The following is a 25096-nucleotide window of genomic DNA, read 5'->3' on the forward strand; positions in this document are numbered from 1 at the left end:
ATATGACAACAGGCCCCTGACAAATCCTTATGACCTCTTTGCAGAGGGCATAGGAGTCTATGCCTCCTTGTTCATTTATATAAAACATGGTCACCTGTTTGTCTAGATCAAGAATCTCCTGCCAGAAAATGTGGATGGTCCGCAGTTCCAGCAAGTTGATCTGCAGATGACTTTCCATTTGGAATTACACCTCTTGAGTCCACAAAAGACTGATGTGAGACCCCATCCTTTGGTGGAGATGTTGGTAGATGACACCATTTGATGTGCTCGGACACTCAACAGAAGTCCTAGGTGAATGAACATTCAGGTTCATCCACTACTGCAGATAGGTTTGTATCTAGGAAATCACTAATATCGGATGAGATAAAGGTTGAAACAATTGATCTTACTGATACTGGAGAGCCCACTGGAGGCCCTGCATGTGAAGGAGCATCAGAAATACTACATGTACTGCTGCTACAATATAATCTTGATAAGACAAGGACAGACATTGTTAATGAATGGATCTGATGTAGGAGGGACCTCGCGATGCCATAAGTGTACTTTCCCTCTTGAAGCGAGTTGATCTAGGTCCCTATGAACTGGATCCTCTGGGACAGAACCAAATTAGACTCTGATATGTTGACAATGTATCCCAGGGACTGGAGAAGGTGATTTGTTGTGTACAGAGATTCCAGAATGCTTGATGGGGAGGGGCCTGTCACTAACCAATCATTCAGGTATGGAAACACGTGGCCTCTGTTTTTGCAGCTGTGCTGCTACAACTGCTAGACACTTCGAGAACTCTCCTGTTGCAACCGAGAGGCCAAATGGGAGCACTTTGTACCGACAGTGCACACCTTCCACCACATACCTGACGAACTTCCAATGGGCGGGGTGAATGGGAACGTGCACATAAGCATTCTTCAGATCCAGTGCGCACAATCAGACCTTTGGCTCAATGAATGGAAGAACTGTCTGGAGTGAATTAATCTTGAACATTTTATGGATCAGGAACTTGTTCATGTTCTGCAAAACCAAAATGGGCTGAATATCAACATTCCCTGGGTCAGACACAAGGCATACAAGCGCAGATCCTCCCCCTCCTCCCCCCTACCGGAGGAGGTAGGTATCAGAGGCATCAAAAACTCACCCCAGGTTTGGGCTGCTTACGGTTGAACCTTAGGTCGACGCCTTACTCTCTACTGACCTCTAGCAGAAATTGATAGATCTGGGAAGGTAGAGCTCCATGCCTCTGAAAACGGTAGAAGGGTCTCCTCTGGAAAAAGGTCAACTTGTATGGGAAAGACTTGCACCTGGCTGTAGAAGGCTGGTCACCTGATGAAGGATGGAACTGATGTTCCTTAATCAATGCTACTATCTCTTTCATTGCACCTGAACAAATTCTCCCCATGCATGGTATATTTGGCTTCAATGGACACTGCTGAAGTTCTGGCCACACTGTCGAAGGCCTCATATATGGATTGGAATAGTTGCTTTCTGCAGTCCTCCATGTCCCCCAAAGTGTGCTGAAACTCAGGTAGACAGGAATCTTCCAAGTACAGAGGTTTTAGCTTTTGCATACACTCATGCATATATTGAACCATGAATAGCTGATGGGCTACAATCCTTGCACCAAGCTTTGATCCCTGGAAAAACCACCTTTCCAGAGGTATCTAATGCTCTTTGGTCTTTTCTTGGAGGGAATTGTTAGAATGCTTCATTGAGCATTTCACCCATTTCAAAGCCAATTCCACCACTATTGAGTGGTACAAGCAGTTCGGACACCTCAAAAGCCCTGAGAGGCCTAGACTCTAAGTTGATTTTTTGCCCCACCAACAGGCAAGACCTGAGACTGCCACATTCTCATCTGGAGTTCCTTCAAAAGACCATAAACAAGAACAGAAGCTGGCTGCAGGAGGATGGATAAACTAATGGCCCAAAAACATCCATTCTTGGGTTCTCTTCTTTTCTGAGGCTAATGGACAGTATATTTATCATTTTCTCCAGAATATGGGAATAACGGAGGTCCTCAGGAGATGAGATATGTTGCGGAAGGGCTGGAGAGAGGTATAAAAGGCATTCCTACAGACCATTCTTTGCCAGGCAGTACTCTCATTCATGAATCAGATAAAGAGTAAGGTGATTAAGGAGGAGCCTTCTGTTCATCTGATGGGGAGGAATAATAGCAGAATCTCAAGACTACACAAACTTCACACTCTCTCTCTCTCCCCTTAAGGAAGGACACCAAGAAAGGGGGAAACTAGATGTTGCAACACAAGGACTTGCTTACATTGGTGAAGTTTCGCCCGGGAATATTTGTACCTCTAGGGGACTCCCCTGAACCTGGTGTGTAGAAAGTGTTCCTCCATCCTGGTCTTCAGGAACCAAAAAGGCAAACTCCTCATTATCTCAGACAGTTGACCCACTGTCTATGGAGGACTCTGTGCAAGAATCAGAGCCTTTACAGATAGTGGACCAACTAGGTTTGCAAACCGTGCAATTCTATGGGGTGACACACCTGATAGAGAAAGGGGGCAGCATCATCAATGGTTGGCTGCGGTGGAGCATTGGAAAAATGGAAGATGCTGCCACACTGGAGTTGAGACACTGTGGAGACAGCCACCATTCTGCTTGCACCATTCAAGTCAAAGCTGCCATAAGCAGCAGAAATTAGCAGAAGCAGCAGCACAGAATGCTGACAGTCTCTTCTTCTGAGACTCCGCACATCAGCGAAGCCATGGGTAGGCCAAGGTGGGCTGTGGCCCACTCAATTCAGCCTTTTCACGAGCTGAAGGAAAAGGCTTTGCAGCAGCCAGAAAATGCAGGGGATAGCTTTGGAGAAGCTGGAGGATAGAGCATCGCTAGGTCCTGAGTTTTGTTCCTGATAGTTCTCCCTTTTTTGTGATCCTGTGCCAAGACTCAATTCATATAATGCTGCAGGCTCTTCCAATAGTGCTACTACTCCCCCTCCCATGGGGGGTTCACTGATTTTTAGTTTGAACTGTGTGGGGCTCCATAGAGCATGGCATGGTTCAAACAAAACATCACTAAAACTGCATGAGAGGAGGAAGTGCAGTGAATGCTGCTAGAAGGGCTGCAGCACTGCATGCACTGGGTCACATAATGTTATTACAGAAGTGGGGGATGAAAACAAAATGTAAACTCTGGAAGATTTTAACATTTGGCTGACCATGATACATGCTGCGGCTGGCCTCACTTACCCTGGGATCCACTGATTGCTTCGCTGACACTGGCCTCCCCTCCTTTGTAGGTCCCGTGACGCTGAACATGATGTCACCACCCACCCGAGATTTAAATCCTAGCTGCTGGTATGCCGGTGCCTCAGCAACAGGTCATCTTGCTTTCAGTTGGTGTTTGTTGCCTCATCCTATCTTGTTCTAGTCCTCGCCTTGTCCCTAGTTCCTTGTCTCCTTCTGAACTCTTGTTGCCTGACCTCTACCTGATTACCATCTGCCTTGACCTCAGCCCAGATACCAACTCGGCCTGGTTGCCACCTGCCCTGACCTCAGACTGGATACAGACTCTGCCTGCCCTGATCTCCACTTGATTACTGACTCTGCCTGACTGCTCTTCTGCTGGTATTCGCCCAGGTCCTGCCAGCCTCAGAACCCAAGGTTCAACTTGCAGGGGAAGAGGCTGGTATAGGTGAAGCCTTGTCTTGATCCCAGTCCAGAGCATGTTCGCCTACCATAGGCATGTGCTCAGCCGTGCCCATGTGCTGGGCAGCGTCAACTATGCCACAGCCCAAAGGATTCACACTGTGACAGAGATAAGAGGTTAAGTGGGGTTGCAGAGACTGAGGAAGGTGAGAGAGCTGGGGGCTTAGAGATTGGGTGGGGAGGGAGAAGTGGAACATCCAGGGGAGATTGGAGTCTCAGGGATTTGGGGATAGGAGAGGCATGGAAAAAAAATTATACCTCCAGAGGATATTGAGGATTGGGGATGAGAGGACACAGAGATGGGAACTCAGAGTGGCTGGGGTGGAGGGCAGTATTCGGGAATTGGGTAGGGATTGGTGGGAATGGGGGGCCATGAATTAGGTGTGGATTGGAAGGAGGGTAGGAACTCTAAGGATGGATAGAGATTGAGAGGGAGAGTGGTTGAGGAGTTGGAACTCTGGGATTGGGGGAAGAGCAGGAATTTGGAAACTGAGTAGGGATTGGGGAGAAAGTTGGTGACTGAATGGGGGAATGAGTGAGGGATGTGTTAGGCTAGGAGAATATGAGCTGGAGCTATGTGAGATGGGTATAAGAGAATGGGGGACTTAAGGGTGGGCAGGAGATGAGAGGTACTGTGCCATTTATAGCCAGTGAAGTCTAAATGGCAAATAAATTTTAATGTGAACAAATGAAAAGTGATGTATAATAGCAAAAACAATACAAACTATAGTTATACAATAGAGGGTTCTGTATTAAACGTCTCCACCTAGGAAACAGATCTTGGAATCACGGTGGACAATACTTTGAAATCCTCAGCTCAGTGTGTGACAGCAGTCAAAAAAAGAAAATAGAAATGTTAGGTAGTATAAGGAAAGGAATGGAAAATGAAATGGAAGATGTCATCATGCCTCTCTATAGATTCATGGTACGACTGCACCTCGAGTATTGTGTGTAGTTTGGTTGTCCCAGCTCAAAAGCAAAACAAAAACAAACAAACAAAAAAGCAGAACTAGAAAAGCTAAAGAGAATGGTGAAAAAAATGATAAAGGGGATGGAATGGTTCCTCTATGAGGAAAGGCTAGGGCTTTTCAGCTTGGAGAAGAGATGGCCAAGAGGTCTATAAAATCATGATTGGGATGGAATAGTTATCAGGGCCAGATTAAGGGGAAGCTAAAAGGGCAATTGCCCGGGGCACCAACCAATAGGGAACTGAAACCTCACCGGGGGGTGGGGCCCTCAATTACTAGCCTGCCTTGGGCACCAACATGTCTCAGTCTGACAATTATTACCCTTTCCAACAGTACTAGAGCTAGGGAATAACCATGAAGCTAATGGGTTGACTTTTCAAACAAATCAGATAAACTTTTTTTTCACACCTCACAATTAAACTGTGGCATTTGTTACCAAAGGATGTGGTGAAAGCAGTTAGCATAGCTGGATTTAAAAAGGGTCTAGATAAGCTCCTGGAGGAAAAGTCCATAAACCACAATTGACCATGTAGACATGGGACAGCTACTGCTCATCCCTGGTTATGAGCAAGAAGGACTGGACATATTCTTTGGGATCCTACTGGGTATTTGTGACCTGGATTAGCCACTGTTGGAGACAAGATGCTGGGCTTGATGGACCTTTTGTCTGAATCAGTATAACATTTATGATCCTATGTGAATGATAAGGAATGGGGAACGGGCGAAAGGCAGTGAAAACGATGGGAGTGAGGGGATGAAAAAAGAGAGTAATGAGAGACAGAAGAAAAGGGCTGCAGACAGAGGAGATTAACAACAAGGAAGCAATTGCAATATCACTTTCTACTTCGACAGCAGGGGAGAAAAAGGGAAATTGGATTCAGACGATAGCCAACACTGGGCCCTGACTTTTACGATCTGGGGGTACTGATATGCAGACATTAGGGACAAAGTGTAGGACTGCTTCTACAGCAAAATCCAAAAGCAAAGCACATTCAAGCAGTATTGTCTGAATTATCATGAAGGCTGCTATAAAAGCGTTGCTAGCAATAATTTTGTAATGGGTTTGGACAGTTGCTTGGTTTGTATTGTAAATATTGCTACCCTTAACATAAGGCTTGGGGGGTAACCTGTAAAGAGCGGCAGTTGCTGCCCTCAGCAGAGACATAAGGGTAGCCTGCACAGAGCGGCAGTTACTACCATAAGAAACTTGCTGGGCAGACTGGATGGACCATTTGGTTTTTTTCTGCCAACATTACTGTGTTACTATGTAGGGAAGTCACTGGAACTAGTGAAGGGATGACAGAGAAACATAGATGAGGACCGGAGAAGGCATGAAAAGACAGGGAATGGTTGAAAGACAAGGGAAATAAGAGGCTGGGGAAGGAGTGAGACAAAAGGGGGAACAGAAGGGCTGGGGTGGTGGTAAAAGAGTGAAGAGAAGGACTGGAGTTAGAAAGTGATGGAAAGCTGATAGGAGAGGGGTGAAAAGCAGGAGATTGAGGACTGAAATCTAGCTCTGAATGGAGAGAGAGGCAAAGAGAAAAATGGAGAAAAGACATGAAAGGAAAAGATTTGTTAGAGTGTGATGTAGGGGAGGAACCAAAAACAGGAGGAGAGAAAAATTGGAAAAGTTAGGAGAACGACAAGAAGAAAGTGGTAGAGAGATTGGGACCAACTTGATTTGAAAAATAAAATGCCCAGACATCAAAAAGATAGAAAAAAAACTTTTTATTTTCAGTATAGTGATTGGTATATGTTAGGTTTGAGAATGTGTACCTTTGATATCTTTATATTTTGCACAATACCAAATGAAATGCATTTCTGTTTCTCCAGTGTTGCACTGCCTGCAGAGTCTGCCTTCTTGGTGTTTCTACTTCAGTTTTGATTGCATGGTTCTATTTTTAAGTCTGTGATGACTTATTCTGTGTTTGGTAAGGGTCAGTCTGTGTTCTGCCTGTGTGTGTGACTGAGGTGAGGATTCAGCTAGCATGTAGGTTCTGTGTAGGGACTATATCTGTTTTCCCAATAGGAAATGTATTGGTATTCTAGAACCCCTTTCAATATCGGCAGTGCTGCCTTTTCATAGGTAATATTCATTTTATTTAAATTTCAAAGCTTTACATTCCCCCTTGATGTGATCCTTGCTGAGTGAGGGCTGTTAAGGCATGGCAGATTTGCTTTACAGGTCTTGAGTGACTTTTTTTTTTTTTTGCAGGATTGTGTGTTAACAGAATGCTTGACAGTGGAGGAAGTTTCTTGCTCTTACTGAAGTGGCACCAGAATTTGATGTCCAATTATATGTATTCACCAAGAAAACCCAAATGACAAAATTGAAGGGCTACTGTCCTCACTCAATACAATCAAACATACACAATATGTGAGGATTAATTATGTCTTAACATTTCATCCGTTTGTTTTTCACTTTCAGAAATTGGTATCAGACTGCGTGCTCAATCGCTTAGGCTCTTGCCCTATATAGGGCTACAACCTCTTTCATGATGGCAATGGCACTAGAATAGTAACTTCATTTACCAAATGTACTCTTTTTATTATATATGCCAATTTTTAACTTTTTAATCGTTTTAAAATTTTTTTACTTATCTTGCCAAATTCATGACAACCTCTCCGCACAGTTGTGTGAACTTGTCCCGTAAATGTCCAAATCAACTGCCTGACAGGCAGTGCTATCAACCAATATGTGTGTGTGACTGCTAAAATTCTTCCCTCCCAACATTGCGGAGAGGTTGTCATGAATTTGGCAAGATAAGTAAAAAATTTTTAAACGATTAAAAAGTTAAAAATTGGAATATATAATAAAAAGAGTACATTAGTGAAATTGGTAAATGAAGTTACTATTCTAGTGCCATTGCCATCATGAAAGAGGTTGTAGCCCTGTATAGGGCAAGAGCCTAAGCGATTGAGCACGCAGTCTGATACCAATTTCTGAAGGTGAAAAACAAACGGATGAAATGTTAAGACATAATTAATCCTCACATATTGTGTATGTTCAATTATATGTATTTACAGGATCATTCTTAAGGAAAAGGATAATGTTTAGTTCCATTTTTATCAAAATTTTGGTAGGGGCTTATGGAGCCAAGCCCTAAGTTTTTTCTGGTGTTTTTTTTTTTTTTTTTTTTTTAAGTACCTAGCAATGCCTCTAGGAGGACTCAACTGCATGTTCTGTTAAGAGGTGCAGAAAGAGAAGGGAGTTTGATAGTGAGATTGCCGGGGGCAAGGTGTGATCATGGTAGGTTGAAAGAGAAGGTTTAAGATGAGAGAGAGAGAGAGAGAGACTTTAGGGGTCAGAGGTTAAGACAAGATGCCCCTCCTTGTTCCCATCAGTCTCTCTCTCAATTTCCTCCTCCCCACCAGTGTTGTCTCTCTTTTGCTCTCATTATGGGGAAGGGCGGCACTGAGAGAGAGGCTGCTGATAGCAAGGGGGTTGTCGATAAATCGTAACCAGTACGGTTCACATCTATATACTTAAAACCCTCCCCTGTTAACCTTGTGTCCTGCAAAAACAACAGTTCTGGCTATGACACTATCTCAGTCCAGGATCAGCGCAAGCATGTAGGGTAAGATCTTCAAAAGAACTGTTGTCAATGTTTAAGATTGAGTCCAAATTCAGATGTTTTGTTCACAATGTATTTTTAAAGCAATCTTCAAGCTTGATGTTTATCTGCAATACATATTTTTCTGTTTTAGCTGCACATGATAATTTTTCAGAAAATATGAGGAGGGGGCAACACAATATTTTTTTGCAAAGGGCAGCAAAAAAGCTAGCATCAGCTCTGGCAGGAACAGTCAGGTGCACATCCTCTGATACCCAGATGGGTTAATTCTCACTGGTGCCGCAATGGCAGGCAGTGCCGAAGAGCTCAGTGGGGAAGGCAACAGGGCATGGAACACATTTGGCACCAACCCATGCAGCACCTGTTGTGCCAATGCACTCTGCTGACTGGAGTCAGGCCACACCACCAGCTTCTTGCTTTTCATAGCAGATGGCCATCTGGCTTTCAACTCTGAGGCGCTCTGTGCCAATGAAACTGATGGCACTGTGGTCTGCCCTCATGCCATCAGACTGCATCTTGGCTCATGCTGGTATACTCTGTGCTGATGTGGCTGAATGTGCTCTTGATGGCATCAAGATTGGGGCATCTGGGAAGAACAAGCTTCCCTGCACCATGGAGACTGTCTGCAGATGGAATATCACATCACCTATGCCGAACAGCTCCTCATTGAGGCGCTTTTCGTGGTGTCAAGTTGGGACCCACCTCAGTGGAGGTCTGCATGGACAGCACTGTCCTTCTTGGTGCAGAGGATCCCTTGTGCCACGTAGGCACTCTTCTCAGTGCCTCCTCCAGCAGCTTAGGCTTCCAGGCCAAGCTCAAATCAGACTTGTGATGGATCCAGCAATCGGCACCAACAGGGGTGTCTTCCTGGTCAACACGCGGGAAGATGTAGAGGCTGACTCCCAACTTGATCTCTGATGCTTCTTATAGTGCCGGGAAATCAAAGAGGCATCACTTTGGGAGGTGGAATGGCTGTGCTGCCAACCTTTGCACAGAGGCTTCAGGGCCTTACTGAGGCAAACTTCCAGAGATCTTCCAGGCATGGGTCTGAAGCACCCACAGAGATATTTTGCAACAATTGGGGCAATCTGAAGCATCGGTAGTCTGGGCCCAAGCAGTGATAGCATTCAGTGTGGGTGACCGTGACTGACATACAATGCACACACATGCAGGCTTTGAACCCACTGAATACGGGTTTCTTTGTCTTTGTTTTTCCATCTTATTTCTTAAAGAATTTTTTTTTCGTAGAAAATAAAAGGTGTCTTATGGGGTTGCTGTGACAGCGATTGAAATAAATATTGCAAACTTGCAGAAACAGAAAAAAAATGAGAAAGACTGGGGAATCACAAGGCAGCGACCAAATGTGGAACTCCTTCACATGCTCAGAGAAACATCTGAGCTCTGAGAGCTGGCTCTGTGTTGGTGCCTTCAAATGATGGCACCCCACTTATGGTGGCTGATTTAACCCTGTTAGTTGACAGGGAATCTTTAGTATAACATTAAAACACTTTATTATCCTAAACTTCACCCTGCCTGGCACTCTGCATGCCCTGCTCAACTTTCTCTTGCTTTTTGTTATTCTACATAGCACCAGTTCATCTGTATACCACTTTTCCTCTTAGCTCATCCGAGTAACGGATGCCACCTAAGTCCAATGTACAATCATCTTGAAGAGAGGAAGCAGAAAGTAGTGAAGAGAGGGGGACACATTATGTACAAGCAGGGCTGATGCAGACAGAAAACTAAATTTTACAGGGAATGCCAAAGCATATCGGGATTAGGATACTATCAAGGAAAGTGAAAGAATACAGGAGGGACTTTAGAAGTGGAAACTCTCGCCTATCATCTCTAAAAGGTTTGCCTATGCTTCCTGCTCCAGACATGCAAACAATGGGAGAGCTTTCCAAAAGTAGTTATATAATAACCAGTTTCAGCACTAGAGAAGAGTTCTCATGCAATATACAAATTAATTTTGTTAGAGCAATAAGTTATTTTGCTTCTCATTCCATTTTGTAACGTTACATACCAGTCATGCTACCTTACTCTTTATTTTATATACAAATTATGGTGGCCAACTATCCTTCATTTTGAGGGATACCATCATTTTGGTTAAAGGTTAAAATAAAGTCTTTTGTTGTGTTTTTTTTTAAAGTAGTAAATAAAAATAAGAATTCATTCGCTCCAGGGCATTTCAAAGAGAATTTGTAACATTGCCACCATGCAAGTCTGAAAATGTGCCTCAAAGCTGAATCTGAAAGTTGGCCACCATAATGCAGACATGCTATATAAAGCAGGCATGCCTCCTGTCACATGCTCACACTTCTCTCCTCACAGCATTAACAAAAAAACAGTAGTCTACAACAAAGAGACTCCCCAAAATGCATGCATTTAACAACAGTGCTTCTCAAACAAAATTTGTGCCCAGTAACAGTTTTAAATGGAGTGGACTTGTTTATGCTTTCAGAGTTCACTCTGTATAACGGTTTGTGAGAAAGGACTATTTTGTTTTTAGTAGCAAGCGTAACACAAATAGTATTTTGGATTTATATAATACATTTCCAGTGCTCTGGATCTTGAAAACAAATATGTAATCACTTCTAGAGTGCATGGCTTGAAGCACACTTCTGGGCAGCGGGACTTCATGAAAGCTTTAACATTACTATTACTGCTGTTACTCAATAGGGAAGTGAAGGCCAAGGAGAATATAAAGTCACTCAGAGTAAGAGCAGGACAAATGCTCCACCAGAGTCTTCCTGACTTATGTCAGAACTCTAACCATTATTTTTACAAAAACTAATGGCTCACCCCCTCAAATTGATGTATCAAAAACAAAAGACAAAAAATATCTTGAGGGAAACTGCAAAATATCTATATTTTTTTGTTTTTAAAAAAACCTAAAAGAAACTACAGGGAATGGTATCAGAATGCTTGGTGCTGCAGTCTTGTGGGCTCTTGCCCGCATAGGGCTACAACCCCTCTCTTGTGTTAGCACTTACTTATAACGTCATCTACTTATTCCCATGTGTTCTTTTGGCTTTTGTTCTTTTTATCTTTTAATCCCCTTTTTTTTGTGCTAAAAGTCTCCAATTAAACACCCATTAAAAAATGCCCGTTGAAAACTCTTTCTTTCTTATTAGTTACAAACACCTTTGTCCTTATTTAACTTCACTTATATCACCAATAGTATAGCATATAGCTTATCTTCTCTGCTCCTATCTTTTGCTGATTTAAATCCCCTCCTCGTTCACGAGGAGGGGATTTAAATCTACGTCTGTTGCAACGTGAACAGAAATGGATTTTTAAATTGAACATAGTTGCCCCTGCGGGGCTTAATAAGGAAGTGGATTGGTCTGTATACCTGTAGGGTGATGCTGATAGGACAATCTACCATCCCTCACAAGTCTATATATAACACACTTCTGGTGGGAGGCGAAAGGAAGCGTTTGAGTGCCATTTTTGAGTTGTGGAAAATGCTGTGAGAAGTCAGGTTGAGCTAGAATGCAAGTTCCTTTGTGGTAGCCGTATTAATTAAAACTTTAAAATTATGAAATGGAAAGTGAAAGTTGTTGTTTTTTTTTTATAGGAATTGTGTCGAGTGCCCCTTTCACGCTGTAACATTGTCAATGTCGGGCGAGCAAATAAACAACAGTAACGAAGGCGACTACAGCAAAAGATAGGAGCAGAGAAGATAAGTTATATGCTACACTATTGGTGATATAAGTGACGTTAAATAAGGACAAAGGTGTTTGTAACTAATAAGAAAGAAAGAGTTTTCAATGGGCATTTTTTAAAGGAAAATTAGTTTCTTACCTGATAATTTTCGTTCCTGTAGTACCAAGGATCAGTCCAGGACACCTGGGTTGTGACTCCGCACCAGTAGATGGAGACAGACTAAAACTTGTGGGCGGAGCCTTATATGCCCCTGTGCCAGTCACAGCCCCTCAGTCATACGTAATGTCAAAGTAGAAACCCAATTAGGCAACCATAGCTAACTAGCCAAACTCGCTACTTAAATGGAAACAATTCCAACCCTTGCAGGAACCAGACTCCCCAACCGGGAGAGCGAACAAGCAGTGAGCGTACGGAAACAACGATGAGCGGACTCTCCGATACCTTAGCGTAGTACTGCGGGCGGGATCCTGGACTGATCCTTGGTACTACAGGAACGAAAATTATCAGGTAAGAAACTAATTTTCCTTTCCCTGTACGTACCAGGATCAGTCCAGGACACCTGGGATGTACCAGAGCCAACTTACCGAGGGTGGGAAGCAGAGAGTCCCGCTCGGAGTACCCTCTCCCCAAAACCTCCGGCCTCAGCGGCCTGAACATCCAGACGGTAATGTCGGACGAAGGTATGCAACGACTTCCAGGTAGCCGCCCTACAAATCTCTTGAGGCAACACCTGAGAAACCTCTGCCCAAGACGCAGCATGAGACCTTGTCGAATGAGCCCAAACATCCACCAGCGGAGGCTTTCCCCGTACCATGTATGCTGAGCCTATGGCCTCTTTGAGCCAACGGGCGATCGTCGTACGAGACGCTGCAGCACCCTTCCTTGGGCCGGAAAAGAGGACAAACAGATGATCCGTTACCCGAAAAGGATTAGTGACCTCCAGAAAGCGAAGGAGGGACCTCCGCACATCCAGCTTCCGTAAATCTCTCAATTTCGGATCCGACGACTCCCCGACCGCTAAAGCGGGAAGTTCAACGGATTGGTTCAAATGAAAAGCCGAGACGACCTAAGGAAGAAAGGAAGGGACAGTCCGCAAGGAAACGCCTGTGTCGGAGATTCGCAAGAACGGCTCCCTACAGGACAACGCCTGCAATTCCGAGAGACGGCGAGCCGAAGAAATCGCCACCAGAAAACACGGTCTTTAACGTGAGATCTTTGACAGTAGAGCGCTGCAAAGGCTCAAACGGTGCCGAACATAAGGCCGAAAGAACCCAATTGAAATTCCAAACCGGACAGGGAGGATGGAGATGTTTAGCCCCTTTCAGGAAACGGGCTATATCCGGGTGAAGAGCCAGGGAGGATCCCCCGACCTTCCCCCGCAAACAACCAAGTGCCGCCACTTGGACCCATAGGGAACTGCACGCCAATCCTCTGGCCAGTCCCGCCCGGAGGAAAGCCAGAATATCAGGGACCGCAACGGTAGTGGGATCCAAACCTCGCTTCACACACCAATCCTCAAAAACTACCCATACCCTGACATAAGCCAGGGACGTAGACTGCTTCCGGGACCTCAGTAGCGTAGCAATAACTGCGTCTGAGTAACCTTTTCTCTTCAACCGATTCCTCTCAAAAGCCATGCCGCGAGACAGAAGTGATCCGCATCCTCCAAACAGACGGGGCCCTGATGAAGCAGCCCCGTGAACCCCTGAAGACGAAGGGGAGCCGTCACAGACAACTGTATGAGGTCTGCGAACCATGGACGGCGTGGCCACTCCGGTGCCACCATGACCACGTTGGACGGGTACAATTCTATGCGCCGCAGAATCTCGCCGATCCTTGGCCACGGGGGAAACACGTACAGCAGCACATCCGTCGGCCAAGGAAGCACCAACGCATCGACGCCCGCTGCTGCCCTCTCTCGACGCAGACTGTAAAAAGGCGGAGCCTTCGCGTTGTGCCACGTGGCCATCAGATCCATGTGGGGAACTCCCCACATCCTGCAGATGAGAAGAAACACTTCGTCCGCCAGTTCCCACTCTCCGGGATCTAGACGATGCCTGCTGAGAAAATCCGCCTGCACGTTGTCGACCCCGGCAATGTGAGACGCTGTTATGCTGCTGAGATGTTGTTCCGACCAGGCCATCAACATTTGCGCCTCTTCCGCCACCAGTGGACTTCTCGTCCCGCCTTGACGATTGATGTAGGTCACGGGGATGGCGTTGTCCGACAGTACCCGGACCGCCTGTCCCCACACCAATGGTAGGAAGGCTTGGAGAGCCAGACGGACCGCTCTGGTCTCGAGGCGGTTGATGGACCACTGAGCTTGCGATTCTGACCAAAGGCCTTGCACCGACTTCCCTAGGCAAACTGCTCCCCAGCCGGAGAGACTGGCATCCGTGGTCACCACCGTCCAATGTGGAATGAGAAGGGATACGCCACAGGACAGATGACTTGGATCCAGCCACCAAAGAAGACTGGATCGTGCCGGACCCACAAGCGGGAGCGGTGGGTAGAAATCCTCCGAAATCGGCTTCCAACGGGACAGCAAAGAAGACTGCAATGGCCGCAGGTGAGTGAACGCCCAGGGTACCAACGCGAGCGTTGAAGCCATAGGGACGGCGAAGAGACAACAGCTTGCATATCCGATCGACTCTTGTGGTAATTGACCACCCAGCCCAGGGACTGCAAGAGCTGGAGGACCTTGTCCACCGCCCGTCGACACTGACTCTCTGACTTCGCCCGAATCAGCCAATCGTCAAGGTAAGGATGAACCAGGAGACCTTCCCGTCGCCGCTGCGCCGCCACTACCACCATCACTTTCGTGAATGTCCGAGGCGCCGTTGCAAGGCCAAATGGGAGCGCCCGAAATTGGTAGTGCCTCCCCAGAATGTAGAACCTCAGAAACTGCTGGCACGATGGCTGAATGCTCACGTGAAGGTACGCCTCCGTGAGATCCAGAGAAGCCAGAAATTCGCCCGGACGCACCGAAGCGATAACTGACCGAATCGTTTCCATTCTGTAGTGGGGAACGCGAAGACATCTGTTTACTCCTTTCAGGTCCAGAATTGGTCTTGAAGAGCCGTCCTTCTTGGGAACCACGAAGTAAATGGAGTAACGGCCCGTGCCGCGCTGATCGACAGGGACGGGGGATATGGCCCCCAAGCTTTCTAGCCGACGGATGGTGTCCAACACCGCCGCCCTCTTCCCGGAGGCCTTGCAGGGCGAGACCAGGAATTTGTCCGCTGGGATGCGAGCAAGTCTAACTCGTAGCCGTGGCTGATCACGTCGAGGACCCATTGATCCGACGTCACCCTGGTCCACTTCTCAAGGAATAAGGTTAATCGCGCCCCTACATTTGGAACGGCGTGCTGCGGGCGCGACGAGGGGTGGACCGGCCAGACTTCATTGGGAGGGCTTGGCCCCTGCACCCGACGGGGCTCCTCCTTGCCTCCCGTAACGTTTCCCACGAAAGGACTGCTGCCACTGAGTGTTCTGGGAAGAAGATGGCCTATACGAAGGTCCGGCGGATCTTTGAGGGCGCGATTTCCTGGGCCCCCGGTATCGGGACCAGGCCGGAAAAGAGGACCGCGCTCTGGCCCTATCCTCGGGCAGCTTGAATGCCCTGTTCTCTCCCAGAGAAATCATCAAATCATCCAACTCCTTACCGAACAACAACTTTCCCTTGAAAGGTAACGAACCCAGGTGGGCCTTGGAAGAGCCATCTGCTGCCCAGTTGCGCAGCCACAGGAGACGGCGCGCTGAAACTGCTGCCACCATGGACCTAGCCGAAGTGCGCAGAAGGTCGTGGAGGGCGTCAGCTCCATAAGCTATTGCCACCTCCAATCTAACAGCCTGAGACGTCTCTTCCGCAGACAGGCCCGCATTCGCCTGAAGGACTTGGGCCCAGCGTAAACTAGCTCGCCTGGCGAAGTTAGTGCAGATTGCGGCCCGCGAAGTTAGTGCAGATTGCGGCCCGCACCCCTAGGGCGGATACCTCAAATATCTTCTTGAGCTGCACCTCGAGCTTCCTGTCTTGTAGATCCCGAAGGGCCGTCGCCCCCGTGACCGGGATAGTGGACCTTTTCGTCACCGCGGAGACCGCTGAATCCACCTTTGGAAGTCGAAGAAGTTCCAGCGCCTCCTCCGGGAGCGGGTAGAGCTTGTCCATGGCCTTGCTGACTTTCAACCCTAACTCCGGGGTATCCCACTCCCGGAACAAGATATCCGAAGAAAAATGAAAATGAAAAGCCACCGCCGGTCCCGTGAGACCTCGCAGAACTGGATCCATACTGGCCTCCTGGCGGACCACCACGGGTGGAGCCTCTATCCCCAGCTCCTGGAGGATGGCCGGGATGAGTGGCGACAGTTCCTCTCTGCGGAACAGGCGGACTACCTTGGGGACATCCCCGTCCGCTGCCTGTGTACCTTTTCCCGCGCTGGGCTGGGCGGAATCATCCGCCCCCGACGCCTCGGCCCCCCTCGGGGACTCTTCGGGATCATCAGTATCCGCCGTGGAGGAATCTTCTGAATCTGCCTCCTGGGGTACGCCTTGGGGCCGCCGTTTCCCTCGCGAGGGAACCTGGGCGCGCACCGCGGTATTTTTTTTTTTTTCTTCTTTTCTTTGCCTTGCGCTCTCTCGGTGGGGCCTGGTGGGGGCCCTCCTCAGAGCCTCCCCCCTCGGGAGCGCTTGTTACGCTTGTACTTAAGTACCTTGCGCAGCAAAACCGCGAAATCCTCCGAAAACGACCCCTAGTCAGAAGAATCGGCCCCGGAATCCCCCCGGGGCCGAAGCCCCTCTGCGACGACCCCTCCCGCCGTGCCCCGCTGCGAGGAAAACGCAGGAGGTAGAGCCGAATTGCCCGCCGCGGTCCGCGTGAATTCCCTGCCGGTGGCCCAAAATGACCGCCACTCCCGCGCTGAGCGGGAAAATGTCCTGAGGCCTAATTGGACTACCCCTCGCGGCGGCGAACACGCGCTCCGGGCCCGAGCCCCTCGCGATGCCCCGGACGTTCCTTCACCGCCCGGGACTCAGGCCGAGCAGAGGCCCTCCCGGGACAAACGCGCGCGCGCTGATCCGCGGGCTTGCAGGAAGAACCGCGCGGCATGCCGACGAACGCGGGAAGAAAAAACTGAGGCGTGCGTCAAAATTAATAAAAACTAATTCGGCAACCTTCCCCCCTGCCAGCGGCGCCTCCCCGCGTGAAAAACGAAGGAGTAGCGACGCCGAAGCAACGGAGAGCCGGCCGCAACAAAATAAAACAGGAAACTTTTTTTTTTTTTTTTTTAAACACTGACGCTGGCCGCTGTCCCGGGTCCTGGAGCCCTAGTCCTGCAGGGGTGAGTGAACCGGGCTCCCCGGTGTCACCCCTGACGCTGCCACTAGCCCAGCCGGGTCCTCGACCCTGGCAGCGGCCTCAACCGGGGGAGGGTAGTCCCCTCAGGACCTCTCAACTCCCCTGGGAGGCAGGGCACCCAGGACTAAGGATTAAAAAACAAACCCCAAATTGGTCATAAAACAACTAGGCCTAACAAAAACTAACTCAAAATTCAAACCTGACTAACCACCAGAATCAGGTCAGGCAGGGCTGTGACCGGACCTGCACCATCTACTGGAGACAGAGTAAGACTGAGGGGCTGTGACTGGCACAGGGGCATATAAGGCTCCGCCCACAAGTTTTAGTCTGTCTCCATCTACTGGTGCGGAGTCACAACCCAGGTGTCCTGGACTGATCCTGGTACGTACAGGGAATGGGTGTTTAATTGGAGACTTAGCACAAAAAAAGGGGATTAAAAGATAAAAAGAACAAAAAAGAACAAAAGCCAAAAGAACACATGGGAATAGGTAGATGACGTTATAAGTAAGTACTAATACAAGAGAGGGGTTGTAGCCCTATGCGGGCAAGAGCCCACAAGACTGCAGCACCAAGCATTCTGATACCATTCCCTGTAGTTTATTTTAGGTTCTTTTAAAAACAAAAAAATATAGGTATTTTGCAATTTACAATTTCCCTCAAGATATTTTTGGTCTTTTGTTTTTGAGAAATCTAACCATTACACCAGGAGTGGAAACTTTTCTTCTTTTTATTTTTTTTTCTTTTAATAGGAAAGGAAAACCTGTTGCCAGCCAAAATTATTGTTTTGTCTTAAATCCTTATATTTGTTGGTTTTGGAGATTTATTTTGCCATTTATGCTTGCTTTTTTTGTTTTTTTCCTCCCCTCTAGCTTCTCTTTTGTTCCCTTCCTTCCCCTCTTTTCCAGCCTTGCCTGTATGGGTAGTGGGTAGCTCCAGGATGTTTGCAGCGATGGTAGTGGCTCTTCCTGAGCTTGGGCCAACCTCAGTGGCAATGACTTTTTCTGGAGCTGGCCAGCACAAAATGTTAGGAGCCCTAGATTTTTTTTACCTCACAACAGACCATACCATTTCACTTGGCTCCAGTAACTTTATAGAGGGTTGTCTTCTATCCTATGCCTATGGAAACCCTTTGATTAATAAGGTGGTGGGCGTAAAAATGAGGTGGTATGGCTTGGGGTGCCATCAATCACTTTCAGAAGACAAGCGTAGCATGCTCAACAGCTTCTAGTAGCATGGAAATAACCTTTTAAATTGACTTTGAACTGGAATAAATGTGAGCCATGTGCTGAATGAAATGCTGTTTCTAGTTGTCCACCGGGCAAGGAAGTATAATATGTATTTATTTATTTACTAATTTTTACTATACCGATATTCAAGACAAAGTCTTATCGTACCTGCAAAAATTTTATTTTGGAAACACTGTAGATATTAACTAGTTCTCTCACTTGAGGGACCCAAGCAGCACTACAGAAAGGGCAACATTATGCTTTAATTTTAAAAGCTTCTCTATGTTGGCTGATGTCAGTTTCTATTCCACTGAAAGGCCCTTGACATATAGGCCAGAACTGGATCCACTGCATTCTGGCTAATCCTCTGTAGTACTCCTGCAGAAAACTAGCCTTATTCCTGAGGGTCAGTTCTGTCAGACTATAAATAAAATCACCAAGTCTGTAAAATAAAATGTTATTTAAAATCGTTGCTATTCCTGTAGCACTTGTTGGGTTCCCCCTTAGTTCTCTTGAAAAGAAAAACTACGAATCTAAAAATGTAAGAGATGCTTGAAAAAGGTAATGCAGCAAAATAATGTGCTAATAAACTATTCAGGCAGTACATAAATAAAAACAGCAGTATAAAGCAGCCCCCTTCCCAGCACAGTTTTAAGTGCAGACCTGTTCTTTGGGATGCAGGCAGCTCACTTGCAGCAGGCTGAGTACCTGTTGGTCCAGGAGGCAGTGCATAAGTCAGAGAAGATGCTGGAGCCCCGGGTCCGCCATGCTGGAAGGGAGCTCCAGAAGCAGCAGCAACAGGAGGAGGGGGGAAGGAAGATACAGGATTCAAGCTTGTTTGAGAGATCTGGGGTTGTCCTGGGTACATAGGAGGTGCCACAGAGTGGGAAGGAGTAGAAGATGCATAAGGAGGGTTAGGATAAGAAGCTGAAGAAGGAGGAGCACTAGGCTGTTGGGGTTGATAGACAGCTGGTCCCCCTGTTCCAAATGAATACTGCTGAGTTTGAGTTTGTGGGTAAGCTAAACAAGAAGGAGAGGGGAATATAAAAAAAACAAAAATTAAATTAGTAAACATTCATTTGTATAAACAGAAGCACAAACCACTACTCTTTATTTATATTATAAAACATTTATATATATAAATATATATATATATATATTTTTTACAATAAAATTGAAAATGGTAAAATTAAAATGGGTTGACACAATCTGGTAAGCTATCAGAAGTCAACAGAGAGAGAGATGCAGTCCACAATGTTTGTGGTGGGGGTAGGGCAGGGGTAAGGGAGGTTCATCCCCAGTTACTGCTTTAAGCAATGGAAGACTACTTTCTCTGACCCTCACTTCTAAAGAAGATTAATGCAAACAGAATTTCAGACTATGGTGCCAGAAAGAAAATTCTCTGGTCATAGAACAAACAATCTGAAAAAAGAGGAGCTACAGCGGCAGTGAAATGTAAAATATGAGGCAAGTGTGTCAATTACCTCAAAGAGCCACATATCACTCTCTTCCACACACAAGAAACAGCAGAAGCTTTAAGAGGATTTTCGTTTGAGATCCTGGCTCCATAAAATAGAAGTACCATTTTTGAAATTTCCAATATTTTGATGTTTGGAAAAGGAAAGGTGGTGGTGATGAGGGTGAGCAGCTTTCTACTGCTCTTCTGGACTCCAAACAATCAAAACCTGCTCCAACAGGGCCTATGGCAACGTGAACAATCATTTGCAGCTACATGGGTTTTCTCTTCCATGTTATTCCCTCACGTGCCAGTCATAGGCCTTGGTAGAGGGCCAAATACGAGTGTAGTTTAAATTCCACTCAGGGGTGTTGCTCTTCTGCAATGGCTAGGATTTCCCCTCCAACACCACCTCTATAGTCCCTGCCAACCCAATAAGCAGATGTTGGGATTGAGAATTACACTGTATGACAGGCCACAGCACTGCTAATGAGCCATCAGGCTCAGGGCCCTTCAGTCACGTTTTAAACAAATTTCAATATAAGTCATTGAAGCTTCCTTCAGCAGGCTGCATATTGCTCTGAGTAGTGATGCCCAGGACCTGTTTAGGCAGATTCTACTGTAGTTGTGGTCCCTATCTAGGGGAGTAGGATTCCATTTTATATAGCTGAAAACAAGCTAGGGACCCTGACGATCAGCAAGTGAGATCTCACGGAAATCCACAATACAAGCCTTATGAAATGTCAATAAAACTATAAAATGAGTTTTTACTTACTCTGGGGGTACATCTGGCGAGTCTGTGGATACATGTAACCTGGAACAGCAGATGTGGGTGACTGGGCTGGCACATTAGGATTACCAGCACCAGGCATAATAAAGCCTGGAGGTGGAGGATTATCCCTCTGGAGGTAAAGGCAGCAAAAACAACCAAAAAAAAACCAAAACAAAGAAATGGCAATGTTAAAACAATTTCATTAGAATAATGGCTGCACAAATTAGGAAAGTATTAACCTGAAGAAGGGAAACTTTAATAGTGCCAAAAGCCAGCTCTTAATAAGTCCTACCCAAATACTTTGTTGTTTTTTTGTTAAATAATTTGAGTGTTAACAGATCAATACATATAGCTATTACGGGGCAACAGATATCACTGAATTCTGTCTTTACTCTAACACCATCTTTGGAAGCCCCACATTTAATGTTATAAAAGAGCAAGGAAATTAATAATACATGCTAGGGAGTATAAGGCAGCTGGAAGTCATAATCCACTAACTGCACAGCAGGGAGAAACTCAGGAGGTTGAATAATATTAAATAAATTGGTAAAGTAAACTATGCAAACAGTATAAAGTGTCTGTGGTGTTTTCAGACTTCATGCTTTATTAAATATAATTATGTTGGTACAAAAAAAAATTAACAGTTTGTCCTCGTACTTCCCTACAAGCTGGGAAAAGCATAGCCAGTTCCACCGCTGAATTCAAACCTCTAGCGGCTCTAAATTGTTATTGCTGCTATATATGTGCAGCTACTATAGATGATATATTGATTTAAGGTCATGCAATGTGAATTCTGCAGAAATTAGACTCAATGAACTGCTTCACATCTCCTAATGCAACAATCAACAAAACAACATTTTAAAAAAATCTGTCTGAAGGGGCAATGAGTCTGTGGAGAGAGGAACAATGAATATTATACCTGTGTGTCAGAGGGAGAGGCAGCAGGTGAGAGGCTGGGAAGGGCAGTAGGAGTTTTGTTACTCCAGGCAGTGACTGTAGGGGCAGTTCTAACCTGAATCGAACAAAGAAATAGCAAATCACGGAAAACAAAACAAAAATGAAAACAAAAAGGGTATTAAATCACCAGATGCCGGGAAGCCAGTACGAGGGATTCCATGAAAATTCAAAGTCTAGGCATGCCAATGTTTTTAAATGCAGCCTTCAACTGAAGATAGAAGCTGAATCACAAAAGCACACATATAGAAATGATTAGGGGGCATATGTATCGAACCTTTGCTGCACAGTTATCAATGAAAATATCCATGTACCTCCAAACAGGGATACACCATGGCAAAAACTGGAGCAATGTTTTACAGTGGACCAAATGTAGATCAATTTTTCCTACATGTGCTCTAAGATGTCTTCCTTTCTTGAGCAATGGATGTTAAAAGAAGGGAGGAGATAGAGTCCAGTAAAGGATAAAATATTTACAAGTGAGATTTAAAACCCAGAGTCTAATAAGACTGAGCTGTCGCTGACAACTCCCAATCCTTAAACAATTCATCTCTCTCCAGCAGCCCTCTATTTTCACCCACTCAGGAAGAGCATGCAAGTTATTTGAACACAACTGCATTATGAATGTTTCCTTTTATTCAAGCTTCTTCTACCCCCATTAGGTGGGCTTGAAGAAAAGGAACTTTTCCTTTTATCCTTCTGCTTATCCTGACCGAAGTTCATTTCCAATGCCCAGCAGAGTGGACAGAATTGTGAAAGCAGGAGGTAGAAAAGAACTATAAGAAATGAAGTCAGGAGGAGGAGAAGAACTACAGAATCCAGGGAATCCATCTATTTTCAACCCAATATTCTTACATGCAATAGCTTGGGAAAGAGATGCATGTTATTCGTAAAATGGGATATGAATTAAATAACTGTGATCACAAAATGTATTCCTAAATATACTCTTTCCTCTACTGCATATACTCACTCATGGTGGTATGAACCGAAGAAATTAGGATAAACATGACAAAGTGATCAAAACAACTGAGTACACTGTCATGCTTTCCCCAAAGTTCCCCTCCCTACCACAGTTTTCCTAGCCTTATATTATGGTGATCTTGCCTCAAGTGAATATCTGGATTAAAGCAGGGTTTAATGATTTGATCCATCACTGGATAAAATAAAGTTAAAATCTGCTTAAATACATTACAGAATGAAGATTGCAGTAAAGAGGCTATAACATCCTGATTCAATGAAGATTTTCTTGTAGAGAGGCAGAACATGAGAAAAATGTTCATATACAGACACAGCCTAAGCATTACCAGTTACACAGGCCGATACAGTACAGTGCGCTGTTAACCCGCGGCTGGACGCACGTTTTTGATGCGCTACCTTTACCCCTTATTCAGTAAGGGGTAATAGCGCGTCGAAAACGCGCGTCCAACCCCCCCCCCCCCCCTGAAACTAATAGCGCCCGCAACATACAAATGCATGTTGATGGCCCTATTAGTTATTCCCGCGCGATACAGAAAGTAAAATGTGCAGCCAATCCGCACATTTCACTTTCGGAAATTAGCGCCTGCCCAAAGGCTGGCGTTAATTTCGGCCGGCACCGGGGAAGTGTACAGAAAAGCAGTAAAAACTGCTTTTCTGAACACCCTCCGACTTAAATATCATAGCGATATTAAGTCAGAGGCCCCAAAAGTAAAAAAAAAATAAATTTAAAAATTGGCCTGCGGCCCGCGGGTCAGAAGATGGATGCTCAATTTAGGCAGCGTCCGTTTTCCGAACCCGTGGCTATCAGCGGGTTTGAGAAGCGACGCCAGCAAAATTGAGCGTTGGCTGTCAAACCTGCTGACAGCCGCCGCTCCTATCGAAAAGGAGGTGCTAGGGACGCGCTAGTGTCCCTAGCGCCTCCTTTTACCGCGAGCCCTAATTTGCATAGGCCACCCTCCTGAATCGCGCGCCCAGGAGAGTGGCCTGTGCGCTCTCCCGCGAGTTTTTCTGTATCGGCCTGACAGAGAGCAGATAACATGAATGCCAACACTTCTACCAGAGCTATAAAAATTACTGCTGGAAATCTGAGCCACAATGTCAAGTTAAGAAAAGTACATCCTTGGAAAGACTAAACTTGACAAAATTCATAGCAGAAAAAAACATAACATGATCTGGGATGCATACTCAAATTATTTTCAAATGATATTTTTGATTGAGTAAAACGTAAATAACATTTTCTGCTACAACCACGACAATTGATATAAAACTTGCATTTCTCTATTACAGTGACATTGATACACACAGATATCTTTTCAGTCATATCAGCATGCACCTGTAAGTACATACACGTGTGTGTATAAAACACAGATATATCTAACACTGTACATTGTGGATTTATTTATTTATTAAAACTTTCTATACCGGTATTAGGAAAAAACCATCATACCAGTTTACAAAGTTCTATAATATAAAATAAAACAAAGAGATCAACACAGACAGTATAAAAACCATATGCCCTCCCCTCTAACTCTAACCTGCAAAGCAAAAGCCATGAGAAAAATACAGAACAAGAAAATATTTATTTAGTAGTTTTTATATACCGATGAACGTTGGGAACATCTCATCAGTTCACAATAAACGAAACGCAGCAGAACGGGCTTTACAGTGAAACACAGAACTAGTAGCATAAATTAAGTAACAGTAATATAACAGCTAAAAAAATAATATAAAGGCTGAACTATTGACAGATTATGTAGCATAATATGCAAGAAAAAGAGGAAGGGGTATTAGGGTTGGAGGACGAACAGGGGGGTTGGAGGGATGGAGAAGGGAGGGGAAATGAGGCGAAGGGGTTAAACTAGGGGGTAGACAGGTAGGAGGCGGGGGGGGGGGGGGGAGGTGTGCTGTTAGGGGTATGCTTGTTTGAAGAGGCAGGTTTTGAGATTCTGTTTAAATTTTTTTGGAAATGATTCTTGACGTAGGGAAGAAGGGAGCTTGTTCCATAGAGCTGGCCCGGCTAAGGGAAAGGCCCGAGCTTTAGTGGAGCCAAGCTTAGTCTGTTTGGGTGATGGAATATGCAGTGTTGCTCTGTGTTGCTGTCTGGCGGGTCTGTTTGTGTTGTGAAATGTGAGATGTTCTCTGAACCAGTGCATGTTTTGGTTGTGGAGGGCTTTGTGGATGAGAGTGAGAGATTTGTATGTGATTCTTGCAGTAACTGGTAACCAATGTAGGTGATTTTTCATTTCTTTTTGTTCTTACTTCTACCTCCCTTCATCTTTCTTCACTTCCTGTCTTTTCCTGGACCTTGGGTCAGCAGGAAGGCACAGATGGAGGGAAGAGGCAATATCTTGGCACCAGGAAGGAAAGAGAGGGGATAGGGTGCTCTAGGCCTCTCACCAGCATTGGGGAGGAAGATTGGGGGTGGGGGGGGGGGGGGGGACACCTGACAAGCTTTGCATCAGTGAAGGAGAGAGGGTGA

At 45.8% G+C, this 25096-nt stretch overlaps 1 protein-coding gene across 12 annotated transcripts in view; it reads right to left on the reverse strand.

Annotated features, from left to right (window-relative positions):
- Positions 1-25096, reverse strand: part of SEC31A (SEC31 homolog A, COPII coat complex component) — a 236320-nt gene that overhangs the window by 60487 nt on the left and 150737 nt on the right. For 5 of the 12 annotated variants that reach the window (XM_029598987.1, XM_029598997.1, XM_029598978.1 and 2 more), the window contains exons 21-23: positions 21605-21697; positions 20689-20815; positions 19121-19477 (exon numbers count right to left, since the gene is read on the reverse strand). In XM_029598987.1, coding sequence (XP_029454847.1) covers positions 19121-19477; positions 20689-20815; positions 21605-21697 — 577 coding nt within the window. The remainder of the gene's footprint in view (positions 1-19120; positions 19478-20688; positions 20816-21604; positions 21698-25096) is intronic. The other 7 variants (XM_029599015.1, XM_029599008.1, XM_029599065.1 and 4 more) reach the window with 3 other exon arrangements.

This window comes from Rhinatrema bivittatum, chromosome 1 (genome assembly GCF_901001135.1).
Source record: "Rhinatrema bivittatum chromosome 1, aRhiBiv1.1, whole genome shotgun sequence".
Lineage (NCBI taxonomy): Eukaryota > Metazoa > Chordata > Amphibia > Gymnophiona > Rhinatrematidae > Rhinatrema > Rhinatrema bivittatum.